The sequence below is a fragment of the Acomys russatus genome, chromosome 6, assembly GCF_903995435.1.
Source record: "Acomys russatus chromosome 6, mAcoRus1.1, whole genome shotgun sequence".
Taxonomy (NCBI): Eukaryota; Metazoa; Chordata; class Mammalia; order Rodentia; family Muridae; genus Acomys; species Acomys russatus.
The window spans coordinates 27286359-27314297 of record NC_067142.1 but is presented as its reverse complement, the minus strand read 5'-3'; the positions used below and the strand labels follow the sequence as shown (position 1 = coordinate 27314297).

Below are 27939 nucleotides of genomic sequence, written 5' to 3'. Positions count from 1 at the left end.
GAGTAAGACTTGATTCAGTTCAAATTAACACAAAAAACAATTTCCTTCCATGTGTGGAGCATGAGAGAGCACACAAAATGGCATGTACTCTCAAGCTCATGATTAGCATCCGCAGAGAGCTTTTTATCAATGCTGCTATAAGGATTTTATAACTGTAAGTTGAAGAGATGGCTCAGGAAGTGAAGCAGAAGCTGTGCAAACAGGAGGACCAGAGTTGGAATCCCTGGAGCCCATGTACGTGCCGGGCACAGCAGCATTTATGGCAGCCTCAGTGCTGGAGGTTAGCTGCAGGACGATCTCTGAGTCCCGTTAGCTACCTAGCTCAGTGGAATCAACAAGGTGCGAGTTCAGTGAGGTACCTTGTCTCAAAAAAATGAGGTGTAAGGACTGGTGAGATGGCCCAGTGGGTGAAAGCCACTGCGACTGCTCTTCCAGAGGGCCAGCAGTCAGTTTCCAGCACCCACATGATGGCATACAGTGGTCTCTAACTCCAGTCTCGGGAGATCTGAAGCCATCTTCTGGCTTTTGAGGACACTGCACACATGTGATATGCAGGCACATGCAGGCAAAGCACCCATACACATAAAGTAAAATAAAATAACATTTAAAAATAAGGTGAAGAGCAACTGAGGAAGACGTAAGATGTCAACATCTGGCCTTCACATGCACACACACACACACACACACACACACACACACACACACACACACACACACAGAGAGAGATATATATTTTACAACTACTAACTGGTTTAATCAGTTATGAGACATGCACTCCATGTGTTATACAAGTTCAGAAACCTGTGCTCACCCCTGCCTCATTTTACAGTGAAGACCGAACCACGTAACTTAGTCAGGTCTTGGCAGCCGATAAGTGATGGGAGTCAGACTGTCAGCTGCTAACACTCTGCTTGCCTCATACCAGCAGTGAAGTCATTTTGTACCCGAGTGTGTGTTACTAGGTTCATTCACGTGGGGGCGGGGGCAGGAGCGGGGGGCGGGGAACGCATTTGGAAGCCTCAGAGTGGCCAGGACTACCTTGAAATGACAGCACTAACTTGGCTGTCAGAAACTCTTCCCGTTTTGTTTGAACATGTTACTGACGCAAGCTAGAGAGGAGCTAAGCAAGCCAGCGGTGCTAAGCAAACAAATAGATGGTCAGCCCAGGGACACTGTGGGTCAACTGGAGTCAGGATGTACTCCTAAGTCCCTCAGAGACCGGCATGCTCCCAGACAATCTCATTGCAGTGATGGATGGGTCAGCTCATCGTCCCTCTCTGCGCACTGCAGCGGCTGCTATTGCTTTCTAATCCAGTTCCAGTGAATAATAAAAATGACTCGTAGCTGAAGATTCAGGCCGTGCTGAAGCCGGTTGGATGCATGAGTAAATAAATCCTTGTTTAAAGCCCCCTGGAATTTTCAGGAAACACTCTCTGCATCAGCTGGGCCTCTGCAGCCAATGAGTTGTGAGAGTTCGGTACTGAGAAGAGTACTAGAGCTTCAGGAGCCGGCTTCACAGGCAATTCCCCACATGGTGGGCGCTTGCCACAGACACAGATAGGGAAACTTTTTTTTTTGTTCGTAATTAGAGCTCCATAAGTATTAAATTAATAAATGACAGAGACTAGAATGCCTGGTGAGTCTGCAAGTATCTACTTAAATCAGTATGAAAGATTTTTGCATTAGGATGGAAATAATAGAAAACTATCACATACCACTATAATTGTGAGAGGGGAGCAAGACTTGTGAAAATGGAGTGGAGGATGATGGAGCTTAAATCCTGCTGCCAAGGATGGCTGACTCAGCTACAGGATGAGGGAGGGGGAGCGGTGGAGAGGGTGGTGGGGACTTCAGAACTGGACAGTGGCATTTTGAAAACACATTCTAGTGTGAAATATTTTAAATATAGAAATCATAAGCAATGACACAATAAGTACTCATATGCGCACCATCCGAGTTTATAAAATTCTAGCATTTTCCCAGAATTATCTATCTATCTATCTATCTATCTATCTATCTATCTATCTATCTAACCTCTGTCTACTTATATATGTATCTATCATCAATGATCTATAATTTATATATCACCTATTTATAACCTATCTGTATATCATTCACCTATCTATTGCTATATTAATCTATCTATATTTGTTTTCTACCTCCTCTCTCCTCTTTCTCTCCTTTCTTCTTATCTGTCTCTGTTTATTTTGAGGGTTTTGAGATAGGATTTTGCTATGTAGCTCAGGCTGGCCTGAAACTCATTATGTAGCTCAGGCTGGCCTGAAACTCATTATGTAGCTCAGGCTTGCCTGAAAAATCACTATGTAGCTCAGGCTGGCCTGAAAATCACTATGTAGCTCAGGCTGGCCTGAAACTCATGAATCTCCTGCCTCAGATTCCTGAATGATGGAATTACAGGCTGTGCCTCCATACTCAGTTTTATTATGCATTTTTATTATGTACTGCCCAAATACACTTTTGGCTTCCTAAGTTTATTTGTTTGATTGGTTAATTTTGGTATTTTCAAGACAGAGTTTCTCTATGTAGCCCTAGCTGTCCTGGAACTCACTTTGTAGACTAGGTTGGCCTCAAACTCAGAGATCCTCCTACCTCTGCCTGAGTTCTGGTATTAAAGGCGAGCACCACTATACCCAGCTTCTTCCTAAGCTCTTAACTGAGGAGTGATGAGTTAAAACATGTCAACACAGTGGAATATTTTGCAGTTTAAAAAAAGTCACTAATTGAAATAGTCTTCATTGGGTTGGGGAGGTGATCCCGTGGGTAAAATGCTTATCACACAAGTGTGAGGACTAGAGTTTATATTCTCAGAACTCACCCTAGAGCCAGGCAGGCATGGTAGATTGCCTGTCACCCTTGTCCAAGGAAGGTGGAGACGGGGCTGGGCCAGCTGAAACAGGCATACTCAAAGCTTAGCAAGAGACCTTGCTTCAGTAAGTAAGGTAAAGAGCTACAGAGGCAGATGCCTGATGTTATACACTACAGGCATGGACACATGGGTGTACCCCACATGTAACTCTGAATATAAGTGAGCATGCCACACACATGCACACAGACAGAGATAATGCTTAATTAGTTTGTAAATTCTCAGCTAGGGTATGAGATCACATGTGTAACAGAATTCAATTTTGTTAAAATATATATATGCAGTTTTTATTTTTTCCATAGCAAAAAGAAAAGTGTGTGTGTGTGTGTGTGTGTGTGTGTGTTTGATTATGTAAAGTGCTAGCAATTTAAGCTTCCATGTAAAATGAAAAGAAGTGCCAGTGTGATCCAGGAAGAGAAAGACGTTAATCTGAGTTGCCTCAGGGCAGGTCTGGGGATGGCTCACTCTTTTGGGAGGATTTTTGGTAGGTTTTCACATCTCCTACCTACATCTATAGTCACCGCCCTATTGTTGCCTGCCCCTTCCCCCTGTCCCAGGGGGGAATAATCCCCTTCTTGGTGGTCCCCCACCAGCATGGTGCCCACCCGCCCAAGGCTGTGCAGCAGCGTGTTGGCTAGGCTGAAGCGGTGGCGTTACTCACAGCGTAGACTGGGAAGAGTTCCGGGTCATTCAGATCCCACATGTTGATGTGGGAGCCAATCTGGACTCCTGGAAATCTCAGCTCCTTCACACAACGCTCCATTTCCTCAACGGCCAGCTCCGGGGCTTGCATAGGCAACGTCCCCAAACCCACAAACCTTCGAGGGTATCTGGCAACGGTGGCAGCTAGGTCATTGTTCAAAAACTGGCACAGCTCCAAAGTGTCCTTAGGTTTGGCCTGGTGAAAAAAGGGAAGGTTCCACTCCAGTCAAAACCTACTTGGTTAGACATTTGTTCTGAACAACACTGCCTCTTGGCTGAAAATATTCACCGTACTCGGTGATTCCACGCCTCAGGAAGCCGAGGCATGGTCTGAGAAAGGTACTGGCTGTAGGAGACCCAGAGTCTGTGAGAGCAAAGAGAACTGCTGGGCTGTGGCTGGTTAATTAGAACGGCTCCCAGAAGCTATCTCGATGTGCTAACTACTGGGCTGCTCCAGCTTAGACGAGGGCTGAGGATGGCCCACTACCAGGAGCGGACAGACCTTGAAGGCCTTCCAAACATCTGAAGCTGCCATCAAGGCGTCTGTCTTGGCTTCTTGAAGGATACCAGGCCTGCTTCCATACTGGCCCTGCCCTCATCTGTCTTCCCCACCCTTCCTGATGGCTGAAGCCGATGGGCCTGAATTGCCTTCCCCTTTCACTAGGCTACAGTGATGCTATTTCCAGCTTCTACAGTACTGGGGGTTACAGGCTCGAATGTGGCCTTTTAAAGTGGGTGCTGGGATCGAAACCCAGGTCCTCACACTTGAGCAGCCACTGATCCATCTTACCCACGGAACCATCTCTCCAGCTCCCACACCCACTTCTTTACGCAGGCTCTGGGGGATTGAACTCAGGTCTTTGCACTTGCAGAGCAAGCACTTTATCTCTCCAGACCCACGCTGACGTCTCAAGACATTTTGCTTCTCGTAGTGATCTAATCAGAAGCAGAGAGAACTGAGTCGCTCTCTCCGGCTGGGTTTTGTGAACACGGGTGGGGAAAGTATGGAGAGCGGTGGTTGTATCGTTTCTGAATCATGCTTCTACCGCAACAGCTACCAAGTTGGCACATTCTTAGCTCTGTCCCCCAAATTTCCCTCCACCGTCTCAGAATCAATCCCGAAACTCTTAGTGCCTGAGAATTGTTGATTTGTGGAAAGCAGAGTAGGACTCCCCTTTTGCCATTTCCTCAGGAGGACGAATATAGCTGGCCATTCTAATCCTATTTTGCAATTCTTTTTTTTTTTTTGTGGTTTTTTGAGACAGGATTTCTCTGTGTGACCTTGGCTGTCCTGGACTCCCTTTGTAGACCAGGCTGGCCTCGAACTCACAGTGATCCACCTGCCTCTGCCTCCCGAGTGCTGGGATTAAAGGCGTGCGCCACCATGCCCAGCTTCTATTTTGCAATTCTTAACCTCAGCCATTTGGCAAGGCAATGCAGGGGTGAGTCCAGGCAGGTAAGCTCTGGTGGGGAGTCAGTCTACCACTGAACTATGTGATGACTCTAGATGTGGGTCTGATAGCCATGTACTCACTACTGTCCTGAAGCAAGGGCATGGCTGAGAAGGCCGTCTGGGGCAGAACTTGCCTCTGACCTATAAAGGAACCGCTGGAGTTGGGATGTGGCTTGGAGGACAGAGTACAAGCCTAGCATGTAAGAAGCCCTGGGCTCCAGCCTTAGCACTTCAAAGACGGGGCAAGGTGAAGCCTGCCTGTGATCCCAGCTCTTGGGAGATGGTGGCAGGGGCATCAGAAGTTCAAGGTTCTCCTCAGCTACAAAGCAAGTTTGAAGCCATCCTGGGCTATAGGAGAGCCCAGAAACAAATGACCAAACAAATAAAGAGGAGAAGAGTTAGGGAGGGGTGTTGATGGGACCATTTTCAAGGTCTAAGTCATCTGTCCCTTTCTGGGGAGCTGGACATGAGCCGTCAGCACCAGGGAGATGGTTGGAGGCTTCGTACTCACCCAGTAGCTAAACATAACAGGAACCGTGGAGAGAGCTTGCACTGTCACCCCTAGGACACAAAGAAAGACAAACCTGTCAGTAGGAGACCCTTCCCAGGGCAAGGATGCTGGCAGCTCCACCCCAACCTGTCGTCTCTCCCTCACCACTCCTCCTTGGGGCACTCTCCCTCTCCCACATCCTCAGCTCTGCAGAGAAGAGGTTAGACAAAATGGGATCATTCAAGAAAACTGGCCTGACTCCATTTGTCAAGGATTACTTCTACCCTCCTTGTGGCAAAACTTTGTGTAGGCATGGCACTTCTCCACCATGAAAAAAAAAAAGTAGAACATGCTAATTATGCACAATAATGTACTTCATCATGGTCCTTTCATGCATGTATATAAGGTATTTTGATCATCATCACTCTCCTGTCGCTCTCCCTGGTCCTCTCCATGGTCTTCTCCATTCCTGTTCACCTTTTCCCTCTCCTCAGCTTTCTTTCCACCCCCTTTCCCCTACTTTCTTGTCATTTTTCCCCATCTTTTTTTCTGGTCTTCATTCCCACCCTCCAGAGCTTGCCATTGTGGGGCATATGTGACAAATGTATCTCTCAAGTCCTTTAATTCAGCTCCTAAATTATCCTGGATAAAGCCCCCTGGGTCTGCAGTCCCCAGAGCTTGGCTCCGAAGTCTAGGATCCAGGAATCTTAAAATCTGTGATCTGAAGAGAGCCTACTTCTGGGTGTCATTGTAGGAACTCAGTGAGTTATTTTTGTGTCAGGCGTTTAGAACTGTGTGGAGGAGCAAACACAGTACTCAATGAAGGCGTCATGACTGCCGCCTCACAGGCAGCGATTGGGATAAATATACAAAAAAACAAGAAGAAAGCCCAAAGGAGACACATGCACTTGGGTAGCGGTCATAAATGACAATTTCTGACCCCAGGTAGCCAAGTCTGAGTGTCACTGTTTTCCTCTTGCTCTCTCTTCACATTTACAGTGGGAGGTTCCTTGCCGGAGGTGCAGGAACATGTTCTTCTCCAAGCTGTGCCCCCACATAACCCAGTGTACTGAGAACCAGGGCCACACAGCTCTTCTGCAGTGTGGCCCAGAGAGTTGCTCCCAGCTTTCTGCAAAGCGGAAGTTGACTTTTCCTTGGCTATTGTGTTTAATCGCTGTTATAAAACAGCCCCAGGGCAGAAGTGCATGCTGCTGGATTCCAGGCTTCCAGAGTCCTACTCATTGGATGCTGACAGGGTGACTCTTTTTGTTTGTTTGTTTTGTTTTGTTTTTGTTTTGGGTTTTTTTTGTGTGTGTGGATTTTGAAATAAAATACAATTCTCCTTGGGCCTGGTGGTGCATCCTTGCTATTCTAGCATATCCAGAAGCAGACAGAGGAAGAACAAGACTTCAGGGCCATCCTGGGTTACATAAAGTGAGTTCAAGGCCAGCCTGGGCTATATACATGAAACCCTGTCTTGAGAATCTTAAGTAAGCATCGTGCCTGCATGACACTGGTGCTATCGACAGTCAATTCCAGACTGATTCATTACAGCAGGGCTCACTGGGTTGTACGCACTCTTGCTGAGCTACTGGGGATAGACTGGTGGATTCTGGGGAGGGACAGTTATTGTCTTCTCAAGGAGCTAATAGTGAGCTCAGACTCCAGTGGATCTTTCTAAATCTATGGTCACACAGAGGACCCTGGTTAAAAATCAGTGCATCACAGACAAAAGAAAAGGGCGTGGAAGGGACTTGCAGGGAGTTGACAGGAGACAAAAGCGAGTACGTGTGAGTGTGTGTACACATGAGTGTGTGTGTATGCGCCTGTGAGTGTGCATGCGTGTATGAGTGAACCATCTGTGCCGCAACACACATGTGATGATCAGAGGGCGGCCTTCGGTATCCATCCTCACCTTCCTCTTTGCTCACTGCTGCTGGCTGCCCAAGAGATTTGGCAGGTTTCCCCCTCTCAACTGCCATCTCACTCCTGGAGCACAGGGACTGTAGTGCTACAGGCTGGCTGTGAGCTTCTGGGGGTTCTCCTGTCTCTGTCTTCCACCTCACTAGAGGAACGTTGAGGTCATACTACGTCTGGCTTTCTGAGGCTTCTGTGGGTCTGAACTCAGGTCTGCACAGGTGTGTGGCAAGGGTTTTACCCACTGAGCCATCTCCCAGACCAGAACTAAAAATATTTTAAGTACTGAAGTGCACTATTATCATTTTAATGGTATACCATTTAAAGCTTTCAAATACATGTTCTAAAAGAACGGCCCTCTTTCCTCTAAGGAAGCTGTAGCCAATGGCTGGCAGCAAACAGGGAATCAGAAGTTGCCATCCCAGAAATCATATCAAGTCTCACCAACTTTAAGGGCAGGTATTGCTTTACGTCAGACTGAAACATTGAGAACACTTCACATCTAAGTACCTTTCTGGTTCATTTCTCTGATGCGAACATCCGGGTCCCAGCAGTTCTGTTGGACCACTCTGAAGACTTTCCCATCCTTCATCATCTTTGCTTCTCCCTGGGTCAGAAAAGCCACGTCAGCAAAGGCAGCCTGTTTGGACAAATCCTGTGTTCCCGAGCGTGAACATTGACGTGGCAAGCACATGCATGTAGGTGCGTGTAGAGGTCAGCCTCAGGGATCCTTCGTCTCCTGCTGTCCACCTTGGGTTTGTTTGCCTGTCTGTCTGTCTGTTTGATTTGAGACAAGGTCTCCCACCGGTCTGGCCCAAAGGAGGCTAGGCTAGGCAGTCAGAGAGCCTCAGGGACCCACCAGTCTCTTCCTTCTCAGTGCTGGGATTACAAGCATGCGTCACTATGTCTGTTTTTATTTTTATTTCTTTAACACGGGTACTGGGGGAAACGCACTCAGATTTCTCATGCTTGCAGGACAAAGACTTTACTGATCTCCCTGACCTGGATTGATTTTTTCTTTCTTTCTTTCTTTCTTTCTTTCTTTCTTTCTTTCTTTCTTTCTTTTTTTTCCAAGACAGGGTCTCTCTGTGTAGCCCTGGCTGTCCTGGAGTCGCTTTGTAGACCAGGCCGGCCTTGAACTCATAGCAATCCACCTGCCTCTGCCTCCTGAGTGCTGGGATTAAAGGTGTGCGCCACCACACCCGGCCTGGATTGATTTTCTTGAATGCGCTGGAACATGTTTCTCCTCTCCTATAGTTTTAGGGATTTTTCCTTAATCAGCATGGGGATAAAAATCCCACTGCTTAACGGGGCTCAGCTTTTCTTCCTCCTCCCTTTCCTGTTTGGTATTGGAGGGCTGTGCCTGTGAGGATGAGCAGCTGAACACAGAGACAGGTCTTTTCTGCCTGTGTGACTGACGATGGTGCCGAGCCATCATCTGCTGATTTGAACCACTGGCTGTGAGACCACTGAGGGTGACCTGTGTCTAGAAAATGTATCGATGATACAACAGGACTGGAATGGACCTTTGAGATAGCCCATACTCTGGCTTTCTACGGAAGCAATATGTGGGCAGCGAAAGTAAGTAAGTTTGTGTAACACCACAGGGCCACCTGATTCACCACCTTCATTATCTTAAGTAAATTTGTGTAACACCACAGGGCCAGCTGATTCACCACTTTCATCACCTTATTTCTCCTCACCAATCCACTAATTTGTTCGGCCCTAATACACTGTGGTAACCCACAGAGAGGGCCAAGTCACTTCCTTGGAGTAGAGTATATAAATGCTAACATTGGTTCAAAGGGCAAATATAACAAGATCAAAAACGTTAAAAAGAGAGCTTTTGGGGGCTGGAGAGATGGCTCAGTGGTTAAGAGCACCACCTGCTCTTCCAAAGGACCTGAGTTCAATTCCCAGCAACCACATGGTGGCTCACAATCATCTATAATGTGATATGGCGCCCCTGTCTGGCTTGCAGGAGTACATGCAAGCAGAGCACTGTATACATAATAATAAAAAAATACATCTTAAAAAAAAAAAAAAAAGGGAGCTTTTGTAGTGGTGCTTCCATTCCGGTTCTTATTTCATAGATACTGTTGTTTGAAGCCACTCCAGTTTTTCCTACTGTTTCTGAGAAACTGCAAGGCTGCTTCCTTTCCTGCTACAAGAGTAACGCAAGGGTGGAAGAGTTGATTACCCAGCCTACAAGAAGCCAAGCCAGGCACACCATCCCCCGGTCACCCCTCTGGTATGCGCTGGAGGAAACTCACCTTGCCTTGCTGTTGGAGCTGCACCCAGCCTCCATAGCCGAACCTCTGCAGTGAGGAGAAGTACAGTTAAACTTAGTCAGTAAAGCAGAGGGGCCTGCAGCCAAGCAGTATCCTCCAGGAACAGGGGCCCAACCTCCATCCTAACAGACACCATCTTCCTATGTGCTTCCTCCTCCAAACCTGGCAGTATTTTCATTAATCAATTTACCCTTAATTGATATATTTACAGAGAAAGAACATCTCCTATATCTGGGCTGGGATGTAGCTCAGTTTGTAGGGTGCTTGCCTAGCATGCACCAAAGCCCTGGGTTCCATCCCCAGCACTGAATAAATTGGGCAAGGTGGCTCCCAGCTTGAATCTACGATCCAGGAGGGGGAGGCAGGAGAACCTCGAGTTCAATGTCATTCCTGCCGACTTAATGAGTTTGAGACCAGCTTAGTTTATGTCACAAAAATTTGAAGAGAGGTGGAGAAGGAGGCTAGCTTTGTTGTTTGAGATGTTTCCCCTCAAACACCTTGGCTGTCCTGGACTCACTTTGTAGACCAGGCTGGCCATGAACTCACAGAGCTCCTCCTGCCTCTGCCTCCCTGAGCGCTGGGATTACATTACAGACATGTACCCCCTCTCCCAGCCAGGGTTACTTTTTAATGTGGGCTATAAAGGTCTAATTCAGGCCTTCCTGCTTACAAGGCAAGTCCTTGACTGAGGCATTCACCCTCTCAGCCTCTGGAATTTTCTTTCTTGAGAGTCCTGACCATACCCCTGATTGAAATCACTGCCATCAAGTAAAAACAAAAGGCCTGTCAAATACTACTCCTTTATAACTGTGAGTTAATCATCATCCCTCAAGTGTTGACTCTGCTCTTTTCTCCCTTCATTGCATAAGGTAGTAGAGGTTCTGGAGGTGTGTCTATTAATATTTAAGAAGAAAAAAGCAGGTTTGAAAGGAAATAGTATTTCTTCCAAAGACACATAAGATCCTCAAACAAAATTGTACAGGCTTATTCTCTTCACTGCTCTGTAGGAAAGTTTGGGAAGCCTGTGAGAAAAGATGAGAGACAGGTGTTTTAAAATATTTCCCTACTAACAAACAAATTGAAAACAGAAGACATTCCGCTGCTGGATGTGGTGGCGCACGCCTTTAATCCCAGCACTTGGGAGGCAGAGGCAGGGGGATCGCTGTGAGTTCATGGACAGCCTGGTCTACAAAGCGAGTCCAGGACAGCCAAAGCTACACAGAGAAAGCCTGTCTCAAAAAACAAAAACAAACACAAACAAACAAACAAACAAAAGAGCCGTTCTGCTGTAGTTATGCTACTTTAATTCCCATTCGAGGGGGCTGAAGATGTGTCTCAGTGGGTAGAGTCCTTGCCTAGCATTCACAAAACCCTGAGTTTCATTCCCGGCACTGCATGAACCAGGCATGGTGGTGCGTACACCTGTGGTTCCAGAACTCTGGAGGTGGAGGCGGAAGAACCAGAAGCTTTCCTCAGCTACAAAGCAAGTTCAACGCTATCCTAGGCTATATGAGATGCTGTCTCAACAAACAAACAATATCAAGTAAAAGAAACAACCTCAAACCAAACTCCTTCTACTCAGATTATATAGACTGTAAATAAGGGAATGTGGAGAAAGACTCTGGCACCACATAAACATATCTCTCTTCATTTCACACCCATCCTTCAGGGGAGCACGGCCACTGGAGTATAATTACTTCAACACTGGCAAACCATTACTCCCTGGGAAGCTTCTGCAGATTGTGATCCCAGGATGGAGCTCCCTCTGTGGGTTTATGTGAATGGGAGAAGCTTGGTACCCAGCGGGACACAGGGGAATGGAGAAAGCAGTGATGGGTCTTGGGCCAGATTTCTCCATTGGTCGGAGTGAGATTGCTGTGGGGGGAGCCCACAAAACTCTGGATGCATTTCTGAATGTTATGTGCCTCACCCGTGAAGCTGGGCTAGTAATGTAGATGTTAACTGCATTATATTGTGATGTTTAATATAAATCAAGCCCTCTGTCTATCTTTTCGTGTGTGTGTGTGTGTGTGTGTGTGTGGTGTGCACGCGCGCACTAGTGTGTGAGTATACATGTATGGGTGAGCATGTGCATATGTAGAGTATTGTTCTTCCTTAGGTTTCATTTTGATTTTTGAGGCAGGATCTCCCATCCATCTGGGGCTGATCAATTAAGCCAAGTGACTGGCCAAGAAGCTCTGTCTGTCTCTGCCTTCCTGGGTTAGAAGTATGTGTCGTCACACTTGGTCTCTTACATAGGCTCTGGATTAAATTCAGGTCAATCTGAGGTACCCCTTTGGCCTTTCTTCCTTTAAAAAAAAATCTCCAGAGGTACAAAAGTATTATGACTATTACTACCTCTCTTCTTTCTTTCTTTCTTTTCTTTTTCCTTTTTTGGTTATTCAACAAGGTTTTACTGTGTGATAGCTCTGGCTGTCCCCACTTTGTAGCCCAGGCTGGCCTCAAACTCATAGAGATCCACTTGCTTTTGCCTCTCTGCGTGCTGGGATTACAGGTGTGTGTCACCACGACTGCTGCTCTTACTCTTATGAAGAGTCCTCTATCTGCGCACAGCATGTGCGACTTCAAGGTAAGCAGCTTAGATACTGAAACTAAACACTCCTCCTTTTTCAGCAGAGCTGCTGAGAGGAGGGAGAGAGAGTTAAAAAAGTCACCAAGATGTGTGCTTTGGAAGTTTCCAGGACGCACATCTATGTATCCCCAAATTCTTTCTCTCGGTTTTTCAAGCAGTTTAAACAATGCCTTTAGGGTCCAGCAGGTGGGGCACTTGGAAACTGTCAGCTATAGATGTCCAGTTCTTGGCTTCAGAGGGAGATAGGCTTTGGGGGTAGGAGGCAAGGGAAGGGAGATGAGGACATGGCAGGCTACTATGGGAAGCTTTCTCCTCCCTGCAAAGAGAAGGCTTTGTTTTAGGCTCCCCTGGATGTCCAAGATGGAGAGCAGGAGGGGCTTCATTCTTGTGGTTTCTGTACTCAGACAGAGGATTTTATTGGGGCCTTCTGACAAAATGAGCATTCTTTCCCAAGGATGCCAGTGGCTTAAACTGCTGGGAGGGAGTTACAGAGGTGGGGTTTAACTTCAAGTCCCACTGTAAGAATCCAAAGGGAGGCTGGGGTGGTCATACACATCTGAAATGCAGCACTTGGGAAGTGGAGGCATGAGAATCATGAGTTGAAGGCCAACCTGGGTTACATAGGGTGGGAGACTGGAGAGAGAAAGGGGTGGGAGAGAGGGGGGGAAGGGAGAGATGGAGAGGGAGAGAGAGAAAGAGGAGGAAGAGGAAGAAGAAGGAAGAGGAGGGGAAGAGGAGAAGGAGAAGGAGGAGAAGAGAAGAAGAAGAGAGGAGGAGGAGGAGGAGAAGAAGAAAACAATGAAGAGGAAGAAAAAGAAAGGAATGAAAAATTCAATTCTTCATGCAGGATGCATATATGTGACTGGAACTGAAAATTCCTCTCTGATTTATTACGTCCTGGTCCCTTTGGGCTACTCTGACACACAGCCATCCTCTGGAGTCTTATAAGCATAGGCATTTATTTCTTGTCATTTCAGAAAGCTGGGACATCCAAGATGAAGAAGCCCTCACTCTGGTGAGGGGCTGTTTCTGCTTCCCGCAGAGCCTCACATCAAGGAAAAGAGTGCAGAGCTTCCTGTGGCACGTTCTATAAGGACCAACCAGTTCCTCTTGATGTAATTGCTTCCTGAAGCCCCACCCATGTGAACTCGTGGATGTCAAGATGACTGTTGAGAGGACATAGTACTCAGACCACAGAACTTTCTACGCTCTTTCAAGATTTCCATTCTGGACAAAGAGCTGGAGACCGTGGAGCTTGGGACCCTCGTAGTGTGGCATTCTCTGGTGGGTGGGTCATGTTGGCCACTCCCTTAAAAAGAGTACAGGTGGGAGGGTCCTCTAGAACCCACTCTTTAAACTGTGGATCATGATCTCATGTGGTGGTCTCTTAACAGGCGATGCGAAAAGTTTGGCAACAGGAAACCTTACAATGATCCAAAAGTCAAATGTGTAATGAATCCAAAGTGGTTCTGGCAGTCAGTGATCATGTTATATTGTGCAACTTCTCTGAAGCCTTGGTTCTGAACACACAACCTGTGCACTTTGTACTGTGCAGGCTGTCACAACTGTGCAACACCCGGGAACAACGTCTGAAAGATCTCTGCTGAGAATCGAGACTGTTATATGCAATAAATTGCAGTGACTACTGTACATATAGTTTCTGGCTCTTAGAGAAACATAATGGATTCATTATGGAAAACAAAGACTTTCAATATTTTCCTGCCATCATCCCTCAGCATGTAAGTATGCTATTGGTATATTCTTTGGATTGTACTGTGTTAGTATGTTTGCTTTAAATATTGCTAACCCAGGGCTGGGAATGTAGCTCAGTCTGCAGAGTACCTGCCTTGCATGTTACAAAGTCCTGGGTTTGATCCCCAGGACCATATAAACAGGCATGGTGGCTTATACCTCAAATCCCAGCACTCAAGAGGCAACAGCTGGAGGGTCAAGAGTTCAAGGTCATCCCTGGTTACACAGAGAGGCCAGCCTGCGCTATGTGAGACCGTCTCAAGCAAGCAAGCAAGCAAGCAAGCAAGCAAGCAAGCAAGCGAACAAAAAACATTTGCTGGCTTGAATTTCATAAAATGCCTCAAAGAATTTTGGTTTAGAATTAGGACAGGATATTTACTACTTTGTGGATACTATTCTATCCACATATTTATGTGAAAAAGCATTCTCATACAAACAAAATACCCATCGATTCCAAAAAGCATTGGAGATGTTCTATGTCCTGCAGTGTCAAATGCTCACCCAAGATTTATTTTTTAATGTAAAAACTAACATGCTCATCTCATTAGCATGATTTGCTTTTTATCCTTAATATATGTATTAAAGAATTATTTTAAAGTAAGTCTCAATAAATGCTTGATTTGCATACCTATCTTATACACTAGTACATCTCGGGTGGCATGAAAACTGTTTTGCTTGGTAGGAAGGAGTCCTGAGGGAGAAACACTTGAGGAGCTTCCTGACAGAGGCCACCATGGGAGCCCTGGGTGTTTTACGTAGCTTTTGCTTTGTTTACTTTATGAGGTTCAAACCAAAGAAAACCTGTGACTTTGGAGTTAAGTCTTCTTGCTTCCACTCAATGGAGAGCTGTCACGAATCTCTCTCTCTCTCCCTCTCTCTCTCTCTCTCTCTCTCTCTCTCTCTCTCTCTCTCTCTCTCTCTCCCTCTCTCTCTCTGTGTGTGTGTGTGTGTGTGTGTGTGTGTGTGTGTGTTTTCCTGAAACTGTCAGGTTAGGGAGTATAACAAGTTTCATAATTTATTCACTGTGGTGTTCATCAGATGATTCCTCATAATCTGGGTGTTGGAAACAATGTTGTAAGAAGAAAGACACTGCCAGTGGCCTCCACAGAAGCCAGGCCTGGCATTCCTCTCATAAAATCATTAACAGCGTGAAATGCTGTTTACCCTTTTATAAGGCGTGCAGGACAGGCAGTTCCCAAGCAGGGCTCACTGCAGCCTGTGAGGTCAGCAGGGGTCTGTCTCTTTTTCCATTGGTCACGAGGGGACAGCTTTCAGAGACAGCTCAGCACTATTCCCACCTTTCAGCCTGCGATTTCTGCTTCCCAGCTCACTTGCAAAACAGACAAAGAAATGCTTGAGATCAAAAGCATTTTTTTTTTTCTTTTGAGACAGGGTCTTATATAAACCATGATGGCCTTAAACTCTAGTGCCATGTGTAGTGACCTTGAACATCTGGCCCTCCTGCCTCCACATCCTGAAGGCTGGGACAGCAGGCATTGGTCCCTTCATGCAGTGCTGTCAACTGAACTCAGGGCATCACGCATGCGGCCAGCGTTCTGTCTCCTGAGGCACATCCTAAGCTGGAGGTTAGCATTTTTATATGTGATAACAGTAAGAACAAAATTTGCTTGCCCAATGAACCACTTTTTCATGAGAGTTTGAGGTCACTCATTTCCCTCCACCTGATATCAAATAAATTACTAGCAATGTGAAAGTACTCCAGAATAAGACAGACTGGGTAAAGCCAGCTAGTGACCTAAAGTAACTTCTAGGTAGTTACAAGTTTCTTCTATGTTCCCACCCTTCCCTTTTCAGTACCCTCCCTCCTCCTCTTTCTCATTTCCTTCCTCTCTTCTTTCCTTCCTTCCTTTATGGTCTGGCATGCACTATGTAATTGCCTTCCTCAGCCCACTGACACCAACTCTCAAAGGAAGAGGCCTGAAGAGATAACTCAGAGGTTTAAAGTGTGTGTTGTTCTTCCAGAGGACCTGAGTTCTATCCCCAGCACCCTGTAAACTCCAGCTTAAGAATTCTGATATCACTGGCCTCTGTGAGTACACAATATGCTTTTGGCTTACAAATCACACACACAGGCACAAACACACACAGACACATACACACACACACAGGCACACACACACAGACACATAGACACACACAGGCACACACACATACACAGACACACACATGGACACACACATGCACACATATACATGAACACACACATGCACATACACAGACACACACAAGCACACACACATATAGACATACACACATGATGCACATACATAGACACACACACACGCACACAGACACACACAGGCACACACACAGACACACACATGCACACATGCAGACAGACAGACAGACAGACAGACACACACACACACACACACACACACACACACATTAGAAATATCTTTAAGGGAGGGTTGTGTCCTTAGGGAAACACAGAGAATGCTCTCAGTGCTTCAGATGGAAGCCAGGGCTTCTCACATGCGAGGCAAACACTCTGGCCCTGAGTCATGCCCACAGCTTCATCCTGCCTTGTTTTCATTTTTCACAGAGAACACTCTTTAGAGACACCCATTGTACAAAGACTTTATGGTATTGATTCTAGATATTTCTGAGATACCTGCTTCCCTGGTCTCACAGCTTAAAGATCAGACAGGAAAGGTTTCAGACAGAGTTCTGAAATAGACTGAAAAGACATTTCACAAAGCTATCTCCTGGTTGCGTCTAGAACCTATTTTAAACATTTTGGAAACCGACCACGTTCTATTTTTTAATGGTCTTTTAGCTCCAACCCTGACTTTCGATCCTGCAGTTGGCAGGTGTCCTTCCAGCGGCTGAACCCACTATTTAGAAGGCTACAAAGCTGCTTGACTTAAACCATCCAGGGATTTGAAAGGATGTGTCATGTGAGGTGGAGAGGAAAGCTCTAGAAGGCCCTTGTTTCTTTGATCCATCGCTCTGCTGAAATGAACTTTACAGTCATCTTTACATAGTAGGAAATTAGAGCTACCAAGTAATTTAAAAATCACTCCCCCAAGAACGAAGAAGAATGGCTCCGTCCGGCTGCCATCTCCACAGAAGAGAGAGAGGTTTCAATAGAGGTGTTGGAAGACCCTGGAAAAGATCCAGAAAGACTCCAGCTCACTGGTTACCATTACCTTCTCTAGGTCAGGCCATTCCTTTGGTAGAATATGAGTGTGGATGTCAATTTTCATCTCCATAGGACCAGAGGAGACACGTGCATATACAAAAAAGGAAATTCTGATATCAAGAGATCGTCATGAAAATCAGAGTTCATTGACTTCCTCTGTTCCTTTATGTCTATCTTCTGGTACCAGTCAGAAGGCCTGGCCAGCCCAGCTTCGGTCCATGCCAGCTGCCCTATTAAAGTTCAAGATTCTGTTTATCCACTTGGCTTTGGGTCAATACTCTTTGGTAACTAGGACTCAGCACAAAATTAAAAAGAAGGGGGGAAAAAAAAACCAACTGGAAAACAGGAATGTACTCAACTTCTGAGGTCAAAAGTACATCACGGTGCCTTCTCACAGTAATGGCTCAAAAGATGACTAATTTGAAGATTGGGATGTGGCTCCATTGGCAGAGGGCTTGCCTAACATGAATGAAGCCCCGGGCTCCATTTCAGAGCACCCCTTAAAACAGACATGGTAGTTAGTGCACACTTATAATCTTGGCACCTAGGAAATGGAGGCAGGCAGATCAGGAGTTCAAAGTCACCCTTGGCTTTATAGCAAGTTCAAGGCTGGTCTAGTATATATGAGACCCTGTCTCTAGAAAAAAAGTTGATTAATTTTGTATTTTAATATTTAACATTTATTAAGATGCATTCTGTTAAAATTCACCTAGCATGTATTTAGATGTATAATAATTCAGGGGAGTTTTAAAGAAAAATGGTATATCCTCAATTCATTCTCTTCTTGTATTTGGTTTTAGTAATCAAAAGTAACTCACTTCAGTGCCTTTTGGGCTTTATTTTTGATCCAATTAGCTATCTCCAGGTCTTTAAATATTTTTCTTTGTTTGTTTTTGCTTTGTTGTTGTTTTCTTGAGATAGGTTTTTCTCTGTGTAACAGCTGTGGTTGTCTTAGAACTCAGTTTGTAGAGCAGGCTGGCCTTAAACTCACAGAGATCCTCCTGCCTTTGCCTCCCAAGTACTGAGATTAAAGGCCTGTGCCACCATGCTGGGCTAAATCATATTTAAAAACTAGCTTGTTTATGAAAATTTAACATTGAAAACATAGTAGGGGAAACTTCCTTTTTCTTTTCTTTTTAAATTATTTTAAATGTATTTTAAATGGAGTTATGGATGGCTATGAGGCATTGGATTCTCTGGACTAGGGTGACAGGTGGCTGTTAACCACCATGTGGGTGCTGGGAATTGAACTCAGGTCCTCTGGAAGTGCAGCCAGTGCTCCTAACCACTGAGCTGTCTCTCGGGCCCAGGTAGACCATCCATACAAGCTACATTTTATTTGCCTTTGGGTTTTTTTTAAAATTTATCATTCATTTATCTTTTCACTTATTCATACATGCATGTACTTAGCAAGCACTTAAGAACTATGTTGAAAAAAATGGTAGAAGTTTTATCTTGTAGAAAGTGTCCACCATTCAGATTATATTTTGTCCTCATTGCCATTCATTCATTCATTCATTCTTCATTCATTCATTCTTCATTTATCCATCCATCCATCCATCATCTATCCATTCGTCTGATCACTTATGCATGTATTTAACAAACATTTTTGGAGGGCTACTCTGTGCTGAGGATGTAAGGTTGAATGAGATAAGAGAATGTACTTCCTATGCATCACTGTATACAGTCTATGCCCAGGGATAGGAAGCAATCATTGGTCCAATTGTGGGTAGGTAGTGGGGCTCAGGAGAGTGTCCCCTGGAGCATAACCTGGGCTTACAGTCATGCCACCAAGGGGAGCCTGGGAGGAGCCAGTCCTTTGTTGCCTTGTTCATCCTGGAAAGGAAAATGTTCGAGGGACCCGAGGGGCCCGGACAAAGCCTTGCTCTGCTTTAGGCATGTTCCCTTCTGTTAAGCCTCTTCACTATAGAAACTATGTAGTCAAAAAGCTGTAACTCACCTAGGTTAGGGATAAATTATAAACGCATACTAGCCACTGGTGCCCTGCTACAGAGGAAACATGGGACAATTTCAATTCTCTTACTTTTTCTTGTTTCCATAGACACATTTTCTTTCTTTTTTTTCCTTTTTTGTTTGTTTGTTTTGTTTTGTTTTTAACTTTTCGAGACAGAGTTTCTCTGTGAATAGTTTTAACTGCCGCAGAACTCACTCTGTAGACCAGGCTGGACTTGAACTCACAAAGTTCTGCCTGCCTCTGCCTCCCAAGTGCTGGGATTAAAGGTGTGGGCTCCCATTGTGTAGGCAGATTTTCATATTGCTTAGGCTGTCTTCAAAGTCCTATGTAGGAATACCTTGAACTCTTGACCCTCCTACCTTCATGCCTAGATCTGACAGCAGGCATATACCACCATGCCCAACTTGCCTTCCTTCCTACCTTCCTTCCTTCCTTCCTTCCTTTTTAAAGACAGGTGCATCCCAGGCTCTCCTTGGATGCTGGGGTCTGACTTTGAACACCTGGCCCTCTTCTTTCTTTTTTCACAGGTTGGGAACTAATAGCTTCCACTATCAGGCCCAGTTTATGGTTTGGATGGAATTCAGGGCCTCTATACACTAAGGACACCCCCAGCCTCTCCCTACCCGGTTCCTTCTATTCGGACCCCATTGCATCTCACCACTGTGTTCCCTTTTGTCCAGTCTCACATTCATTCAGGACCTCGTCTTTCTTCAAGATCCTTTAATTGCTACTAATGGTCACTGGCTCCAGTCTTTGTTCCCTGTGGTTTGTTGCCAAGACTCTCTGGACCCATCATGGTCCTGTCAAAACACAGCATCACATGCTGGTATGACACTGTACATAGCTTCTCACTGTTAGATCCATGAGAAACCCAGAGCCCCTGGTGTCCACTGAAACCCACGGGAAACAGCACCATTAGTAACTCTCCACCCCTCTTGTCTTTGTGTGGTGCCTACTGTGCCCTATGCCCCAGCCAGAGGCTGCATCTTGTTCCTCCTCAAACGTAATTCCAGCTCCCTTCTGTCTATTTATGGTTCCCTTATGTCTAATGTCTGCAACCAAGGCCTTCCTTTGCCCTCCTTTCTGACTCTAACTACGACTCGGCATTTAGAGTAATCATTGTCTCTTCTGATCCTTCACTCATTTGTGCATGCACTTAACAGACACTTACGGAGAGCTAATTCCTATGTGCTGAGGATGTAAGGGTTAAATAGAGGACAACACGGATGTTGAATGGGATAAGGTGAGGCACTGCCTATAATAATAATAGATCGCTGTACACAGCATGTACTGTGTACAATGTGTTGCCTCGTCCTATCTCCCAGTGATAAAATGGATGACCCGCACAGCAGCCCCAACCTCCATCCATCCTGCCTACCCAGACTCAATGAGGGAGGGATGAGTAGAAAGAAAAGGGTGTGAGTCAGTTCTAGTTTATCGTCGAAGATTTCAGAACTTCTTTCTGCTGCTTCCCTCCATCCCTGAGTCCCTGGCTTTAGGCATCCAGAGACTTTTTGACCTCTTTCTCCTTAGCAATGGTAGGAGAGCTGTTCCAGCGAGCCTGGGCCCTCATAGCTCCTCAACAGGATAGACTCCGCCCAGCTGAAGAGACAACTAATTAATGGAGAGCAGAGAGAGGAGGACCAGAGAGGTCCACTGACTCTTAAGGCCACCTTCAGGCTCCTAACAGGGGGTTAGGTTAAATAGAGGATGGCACGTCTAGGTCAATGGAGGTGTGGTCCCACCTATCATTGGCGCATCTTTATCTGCGCTCCGGTCTCCTCTGCAAAAGCAGTCTGACAAGTTGGAACTGTGTGAAATCTCTTCCTGGGAGGCAAGTTCTCTCTCTCTGGCATGCACTAGGCTTCCACCTTTTCTTTCTCTTTAGCATGAGATTCCCGGAGAACCTCCATTTTCCTGTGGTGCCTTTCTTTATTCTGCTAACCAAAGGAAGGGCGAAGTATTTCTTTAGAACAATGGTTTTCTACCTGTGGGGTCGTGACCCCATCGGGGAGATCAAATGACCCTTTCACAAGAGTCACAGGTCAGATATCCTGCATATCAGATAGTTACATTATGATTCATAACAGTAGCAACATTACGGTTATAAAGTAGCAATGGAAAAGATTTTATGCTTGGGGTCATCACAACCAGAGGAGCTATACTAAAGGGTGGCAGCTTAGGAAGGCTGAGGACCACTGGTTTAGAATGCCTTCATTTCTGCTGGGATGTTTACAATACTTGCTGTTTGGGGATGGCCTGATTTAGACATCTGTTCCTAAATTAGTCTACATTCAGAGGTTGCTGAACTGATAACCTTTTGAATAAATACCATAGGATCAGGGGCCACACTTACCTTGTCTGTTGGTTTTATTGGATGCCTTGTCAAGGTCAGCCTTAACACCAGGCTTACACCAGACACTCCTCTGCCTTTTGCTGCTGAGGTAGTTTTAAACTGTAGGAACACTTAAGTCAGGGGAGTTTGAATAAAGTAATTTACTATTCACAATGAGAATGTGTTTCATCCATTGAGCTAAAGATTTTGTTTTTAAAAGAAAAATAACAATAGATGGATTCTCTCTCCCCTGGCCCCCTGCCTATCTTTCTATTGTGTCCCTTAATGATGGAAACATGTTCCAAAAATGAGCAAAAATGAGTTGGGCAACTTTATTATTGAGCAAACATCACTGAGTGTACTTATACAAACCCAAATGGTATAAGGCAAGCATAAGACTTGGTAATACAAGATAATATATGAAGCTGCTGTCACTATAGTGTGTGTGTGTGTGTGTGTGTGTGTGTGTGTGTGTGTGTGTGTGTGTGTGTGTTTTAATTGGCAACTTGACATAACTTGGAGTCATCTGGAAAGAGAGTCTCAATGACAGATTGTTTAGACTAGGTTGAGCCATTTCTGTGAGGGATTGTCTTGCATGCTAATTGATTTGGAAACATCTAGTCCACTGCAGGCAGCACCATTCCCTGTGCAAGAGTAGAGAAGGTGAACTGGTTGGTAAGAATGCATGAAAGAGAAACTAGCTATTGGAGTTAAGTTTTGAAAGCTTTGGCCTCAGTGGTAGAGGGAAGACTTTAAGCCAAGGAATTTGGGAAGAACTAGGGTGGAGACTAAATGTCTACTGTATCTGACTAAATAAAGATCCCCCAGAATGGGGAAAGAAGCTCAAAGAAGGAATAGGTGTTTGTGGACGCTGTGAGTCCAAGTTGGGTAAGAAAAGTATCACTTGATGAGTTAAGAGGCCTTGATTGAGGAACGGAGAACAGCTCTATTCTCATGTAATGGAAGAAGGAACCACAAGGCAGGATGAAGGTTGTACCTGGACCTACAAGGCTTTGTGTGGGTGAGCAGAGTGGCCACAGTTCAACAAGGCGAGAGAGCTACAGGTTGATGAGAAAAGGAGAAGGGGGGACAAGCCAGATGTCATGATGCCTGGGGAAGTGAGGGAGGGATAAAGATGAGCCTTCAAGCCCTGGGGGTGTTGGTGATTGGTGGAGAAGCATGCACTTGCCCGACCCCAGCGGTTACCCACACCAGCTACTCTCTTGTACTGTCAGTCGCTTTGCCTATTGCGTTAATCATTTGTCTTGTTGTAAAATGTCTGACAAAAGCAACCTAAGGAAGGAATGGCCAATTTGCTCCACAGTTTGAGGTAGAGTCATGGAAGCTGGAGTGTAAGGCACCTGCTTACATTTCATCCACAGCCAGGAAGCAGAAAGAGAAAGAGGAATGCTGGTGCTCAGCTTGCTTGCTCCTTCAGTCTAGGACCCCCGCCCATAGGATGGTGGGTGGTTAAATAGAGCGGCCTCCATAGGCCCATAGAGCGTGGCACTATTAGTAGTTATGGCCTTGTTGGAGTAGGTGTAGCTTTGTTGGAGGAGGTGTGCCATTAGGGGGCGGGCTTGAGGTCTCAGATGCTCAAGTTAGGCCTAGTGTGGCTCAGTCTTTCCTGCTGCTTGCAGATCAGGATGTAGACCTATCAGCTCCTTCTCCAGCACCATGTCTGCCTACATGCTGCCATGCTTCCTGCCATGATGATAATGGGCTAAACCTCTGGCGCTGTAAGCCAGGCCCAGTTAAATGTTTTCCATTACAAGAGTTGTCATGGCCATGATGTCTCTTCACAGCAATAGAAACCATAGCCAAGATAGATGGTGATGGCCACATTCAGTCTTGGTCTTCCTACCTCAACTAACCTAATCTAGAAACTCCCTCACAGTCAAGTTAACTTTAAGCTGAGCTTTCATGTCTACAGGGAAGAAGAAGAAGAAGAAGAAGAAGATCTGGACTGATGGTTCAGAGCATGAACTATACAATTGACTTATGGACTTTGCTTCTTTGGGCAAACTACTTACCTGTCTGTCTGTCTGTCTATCATCTACCTACCTATTTATCTTCCTCTAAATATATAAAAATAGCACAGCAATGGTAAATTCTACGTTGGGTTGTTGTAAGGATTAAATTAGTTAAGATATGGACAGCATATAAATCTGCTGGCTGGTAGAGAGTAATGCACATGAAGGTTAATCATTGTTTTTCTCTTTATTGTTGCTACATAAACTTGCTGGAGTTTAATTAAAATGTCCAGGAAAATATGTAGATTAAACAAAACAAAACAAAGCAAAACCCCAGGGGTGGTGGTGGCGGTGGCGGTGGCAGCGCACACCTTTAATCCCAGCACTCAGGAGACAGAGGCAGGCAGATCTCTGTGAATTTGAGGCCAGCCTGGTCTACAAAAGCAAGTCCAGGACAGTCAAGGCTACAGAGAGAAACCTTGTCTTGAAAAAACAAAAAACAACAAAGAACAAACAAAAACCCTGAAAGACTGAGGTAAGTTTCTATAATTTGGTGGTAAAAGGTTTTATTAACAATTGTGCAAATTATAGGAAAGTAGAAAAAGTTACATTTTGCATTCATCTGCATATGATACTTCTGAAAAATTTGCAAGCTCCTTTGGGAATTCCAAGGGTCATTGTCTTAGGTTTTTTTTTTTATTGCTGTGATAAAACATGATCAAAAGCAACTTGGGGAGGAAAGGGTTTATTTAGCTTACACTTCCATATCACAGTCCATTATCAGAAGAAGTCAGAGCAGGAACTCTCAAAGTAGGAACTCAAAGCAACAACCGAAGCAGAAGCATGAAGACTGTTGCTTACTAGATTAGTAAGCCTGCTTTCTTAAACAGCTCCTGACCACCTGACCAGGGTGCCACCAGCCACCTTCCTGTGATGAACTCACCTCACCACTCATTAATCAAGAAGATGCCTCGTAGGCTTGCCCACAGACTAATCTGATGGTGGCATTTTCTCAGTTGAAGTTTCTCTTTTCCCAAATGTCTCTAGCTTGTTTTCAGTTGACAGAAGCCAGCAGTACAGTCATTATAAAATTAAAGAGACAGGGTCTAGAGAGATGGCTCAAAGGTTATGAGCACTGTCTGTTCTTCTAAAGGTCCTGAGTTCAACTCCCAGCAACCACATGCTGGCTCACAACCATCTATAATGAGATCTGGTGCCCTCTTCTGGTGTGCAGGCACACGTGCAGGCAGAATACTGCACGAATAATAAAAATAAATAAATTTTTTAAAAGAAAAAATATTTAAAAATAAAATTAAGGAGGCTTAGAGGAGATTAGAGGTTGCTCACCTTACTGTAGGTAAAGCATGTCTTCAAGGGATGTGACATGCCCGAGGAGGTGTTGAGTGAACAGTAACGAGTTAGCTTGGAGGAGAGCTGGGGCCGTAGCCCAGTGGGTACAGTACTTACTACTCAAGCATGAGGCCCCATGTTGGATCCGTTAGCACCCATGCAAACACTTGGGCACAGTAGCAAGCAGTTGTAGTCCCAGTGCTTGGGAAGATGAAAGTGGATGTAGTCCCGGGGCCTGATCTTGGCCTAGCCTACTTGGTGAGCTCTGGGTTCAGTGAGAGACCCTGTGTCAAAAATCAAGGTAGACATCACCTGAAATAAACAAAGCAAAAAAACCAAAAAATCAAAAAAAACCAAACCTCTTGAGATTAATATCTGGTTGCACATATATCTTTACATATGTACACACACACACACACACACACACACACACACACACAACCATGTACATGAATAGGCACACAGTGGTAGGTTGAGAGGAAGGAGGAAGAGGCTGTAGTGTGCAGGTGGAGGGTTAGCTTTCAAAAGGCAGGGTCCTCCACCGTGACAGGCACGGCAACCAATCATTGTTGCTACCTGTGGCCTCTGTGAAGTAGGAAGTCAGGTCATCATCTGAGACAGAAGTTAAAGTTGACAATAAAGGAACAGCCTTCCCATGGCTGGGTGATGAACGGCAGCCTCGGCACTACAGTGTGGTTGGACTTTAAGAATGTCTAATTGTCCAAAGTCCAGCATGGAGTGCACTCATCTGTACCGGATGGTTGTACAGAAGAGATTTTTCATGTTTCCTATGACTGTCTTTGTCCTTTTGTGTACAGGTGCAGATGGAAGCCAGAGGTCAACATCAACATCTTCCTTAAATGCTCTTATGAAAAAGAGTCTCACTGAACCTGCTGCTTATTGGCTGGACGAGGCTGGCAGGCTGGTGACCCGGAAGGATCTTCCTGTCTCCATGTCCCCAGCTGGATTACAAATGTGTGTCTTTGCATCGGGCTTTTTACACCATGCTGAGGACCCAAACCCAGGTTTTCAAGCCTGTACAACAAGCACTTTCCTAATTGGACTATCTTCCCAGCCCCTTTGTGCACACGTGCGAGTACTTGAGGCCTTTAATTGTCTATAAAATCGTGTTTAGAAAGAACTTCTGCATTTCAAGTCATTAGCATTCCCAGCAGTCGTCATCATCACTGCCATGCTTGGCTCTGAGACACAGAGGTGACTTCACTCAGCTGTTCAGTCACAGTTCCTGTTTGACCCTCAAACCCACATGTGATGCCTCAACAATTGAGTCAGTAACCCCACAGCCCTGTGCATTCGATTCCAGTTATTTCTGAAACTGCTGAGACTCTGTCAGGATCTGCTTTCATGCCAGCAGTTTTGCCAGATTAGCTACCTAATAAGAGTCTGCACTTGGGCTGCAGAGAAGCCTCAGTTGGTAAGTGATTACCCTGTAAGTGTGAGGACCTGGATTTGACACTCAGCACCCAGGTGGAAACAGTTGGTGCATACTTGTAACCCCCAGCTCTGGGGAGGCAAAGACATGTGGCTCTCTGGGCCCGATGGTGATCTCAAGGCACTAAATGCCTGAGACATGACGCTGGATGTTGTCCTCTGGCCTGTCTGTCTATGTGCATAGCACACTCACATGTACACATGCACACACAGATGCACACACTGCATTCATACATGTGCACATTCACACACATGCATGTACACATGCACACGCACACACACACGCATGCATGCATGCATGTCACTCAGGTGTGAGAACGACACCTTACAAGAACTGAAGAAGCCTGTTCATTTCCCTTCTGATCAAACGCGTGAATGCGAGCCCCCAAGCTAGCACATTTGGATTTTATTCATCTTTTCCCCCCGACTGTGACTTTGAGGCCTCTGCCGAAGCCTCTTCATTCACTATTTTAGGAGTTGATGACTAATTTAGAAATGAACACTAGGCATTTACAGAGTTGGAGATTGCTTGCCAGTCACTCAGGCTATCAGCATAGTGTGCCAGTCACTTAGGCTATCAGAGCTGGAGCTGCCAATCATTGCACCCCTTTGCAACACTGTAAGTTGGAGAGGCAGAGATAAATGCATGTGAAACCCACCATCTGGGGCGGAAAGGAGGAATTCCATACTAAGAACTCTAAGGATAGAAAACAATTTTTTCCTGTATGGTTAAGGCTAGATTTGGGAAAATACAGTTTCTCCCCTCGAAACCCCAAATGTCAATCACCCAGGGGAATCTACAAACACTGATATTGATGCTCCCTATCAGTTATCTCTGACTGTCAAGTTGACACATCCTAGACTCATAGAGAAGAGGTCCTTGATTGAGGAGTTGCCTACATCAGCATGGCCTGCAGCATGTCTGTGGGGGAGTGTCTTAGTTACTAACTGATGCAGGGGGGCCCAGCCACTGTGGGAGGCACCGCTCCTAGGCAGGTGGTCCTGGCATGTGTGAGAACGTTAGCTGGAGAGATAGTTTGGTGGTAAAGAATGTTGACCTCTCTTTCAGAGGACCAGGCTTAGACTGCAAGCACCCATGTGGCAGCTCACAAGTGTCAGAAACTCCAGTTCTCATACTCTTTCAGCCTCCGTGGGCACTAGGAATACCAGTGGTACACAGACATGCGTTTAGGGAAAACACCTGTACACACAAATATTAAAAAAGAAGGCTTGCTAAGCACGAGCCATCAAAGTAGCATTCCTGTGCTGTTCCTGCCTCCAGCTTCCTGCCCTGCTTTTTTTCAATGATGAATTATGACCTAGAAGTGTAAGTCAAATACACGCCCCCTCCATTAGTTGCTTTTGGATAGAGTGTTTTCTTCAGCTATAAAAGGAAACTAGAACATCCCCGACATACACACACACACACACACACACACACACACACACACACACACACACACACCCTAGTCAAATTTGAATTTTTGAATTTCAGGCGAGTGACGGATCATGTTTTCAGTGTAATACCAGTCCAGATATGACACAGGGAAGAGCTATATTAAAGCATTTCATGGTTTCGTGCTGGGGTTGCATCTTCGTGGTGCTG

The 27939-nt window shown here is 45.5% G+C and overlaps 1 protein-coding gene across 1 annotated transcript in view; it reads right to left on the bottom strand.

The window, feature by feature from the left end:
• Acmsd (aminocarboxymuconate semialdehyde decarboxylase) overlaps window positions 1–17465 on the bottom strand; it is a 37719-nt gene extending 20254 nt beyond the window's left edge. The window contains exons 1-5 of the mRNA XM_051147293.1: window positions 17256–17465; window positions 9720–9764; window positions 7957–8053; window positions 5551–5600; window positions 3546–3782 (exon numbers count right to left, since the gene is read on the bottom strand). Coding sequence (XP_051003250.1) covers window positions 3546–3782; window positions 5551–5600; window positions 7957–8053; window positions 9720–9764; window positions 17256–17318 — 492 coding nt within the window. The 5' untranslated portion in view covers window positions 17319–17465. The remainder of the gene's footprint in view (window positions 1–3545; window positions 3783–5550; window positions 5601–7956; window positions 8054–9719; window positions 9765–17255) is intronic.
• Between the last annotated feature and the right edge of the window lie 10474 nt (window positions 17466–27939).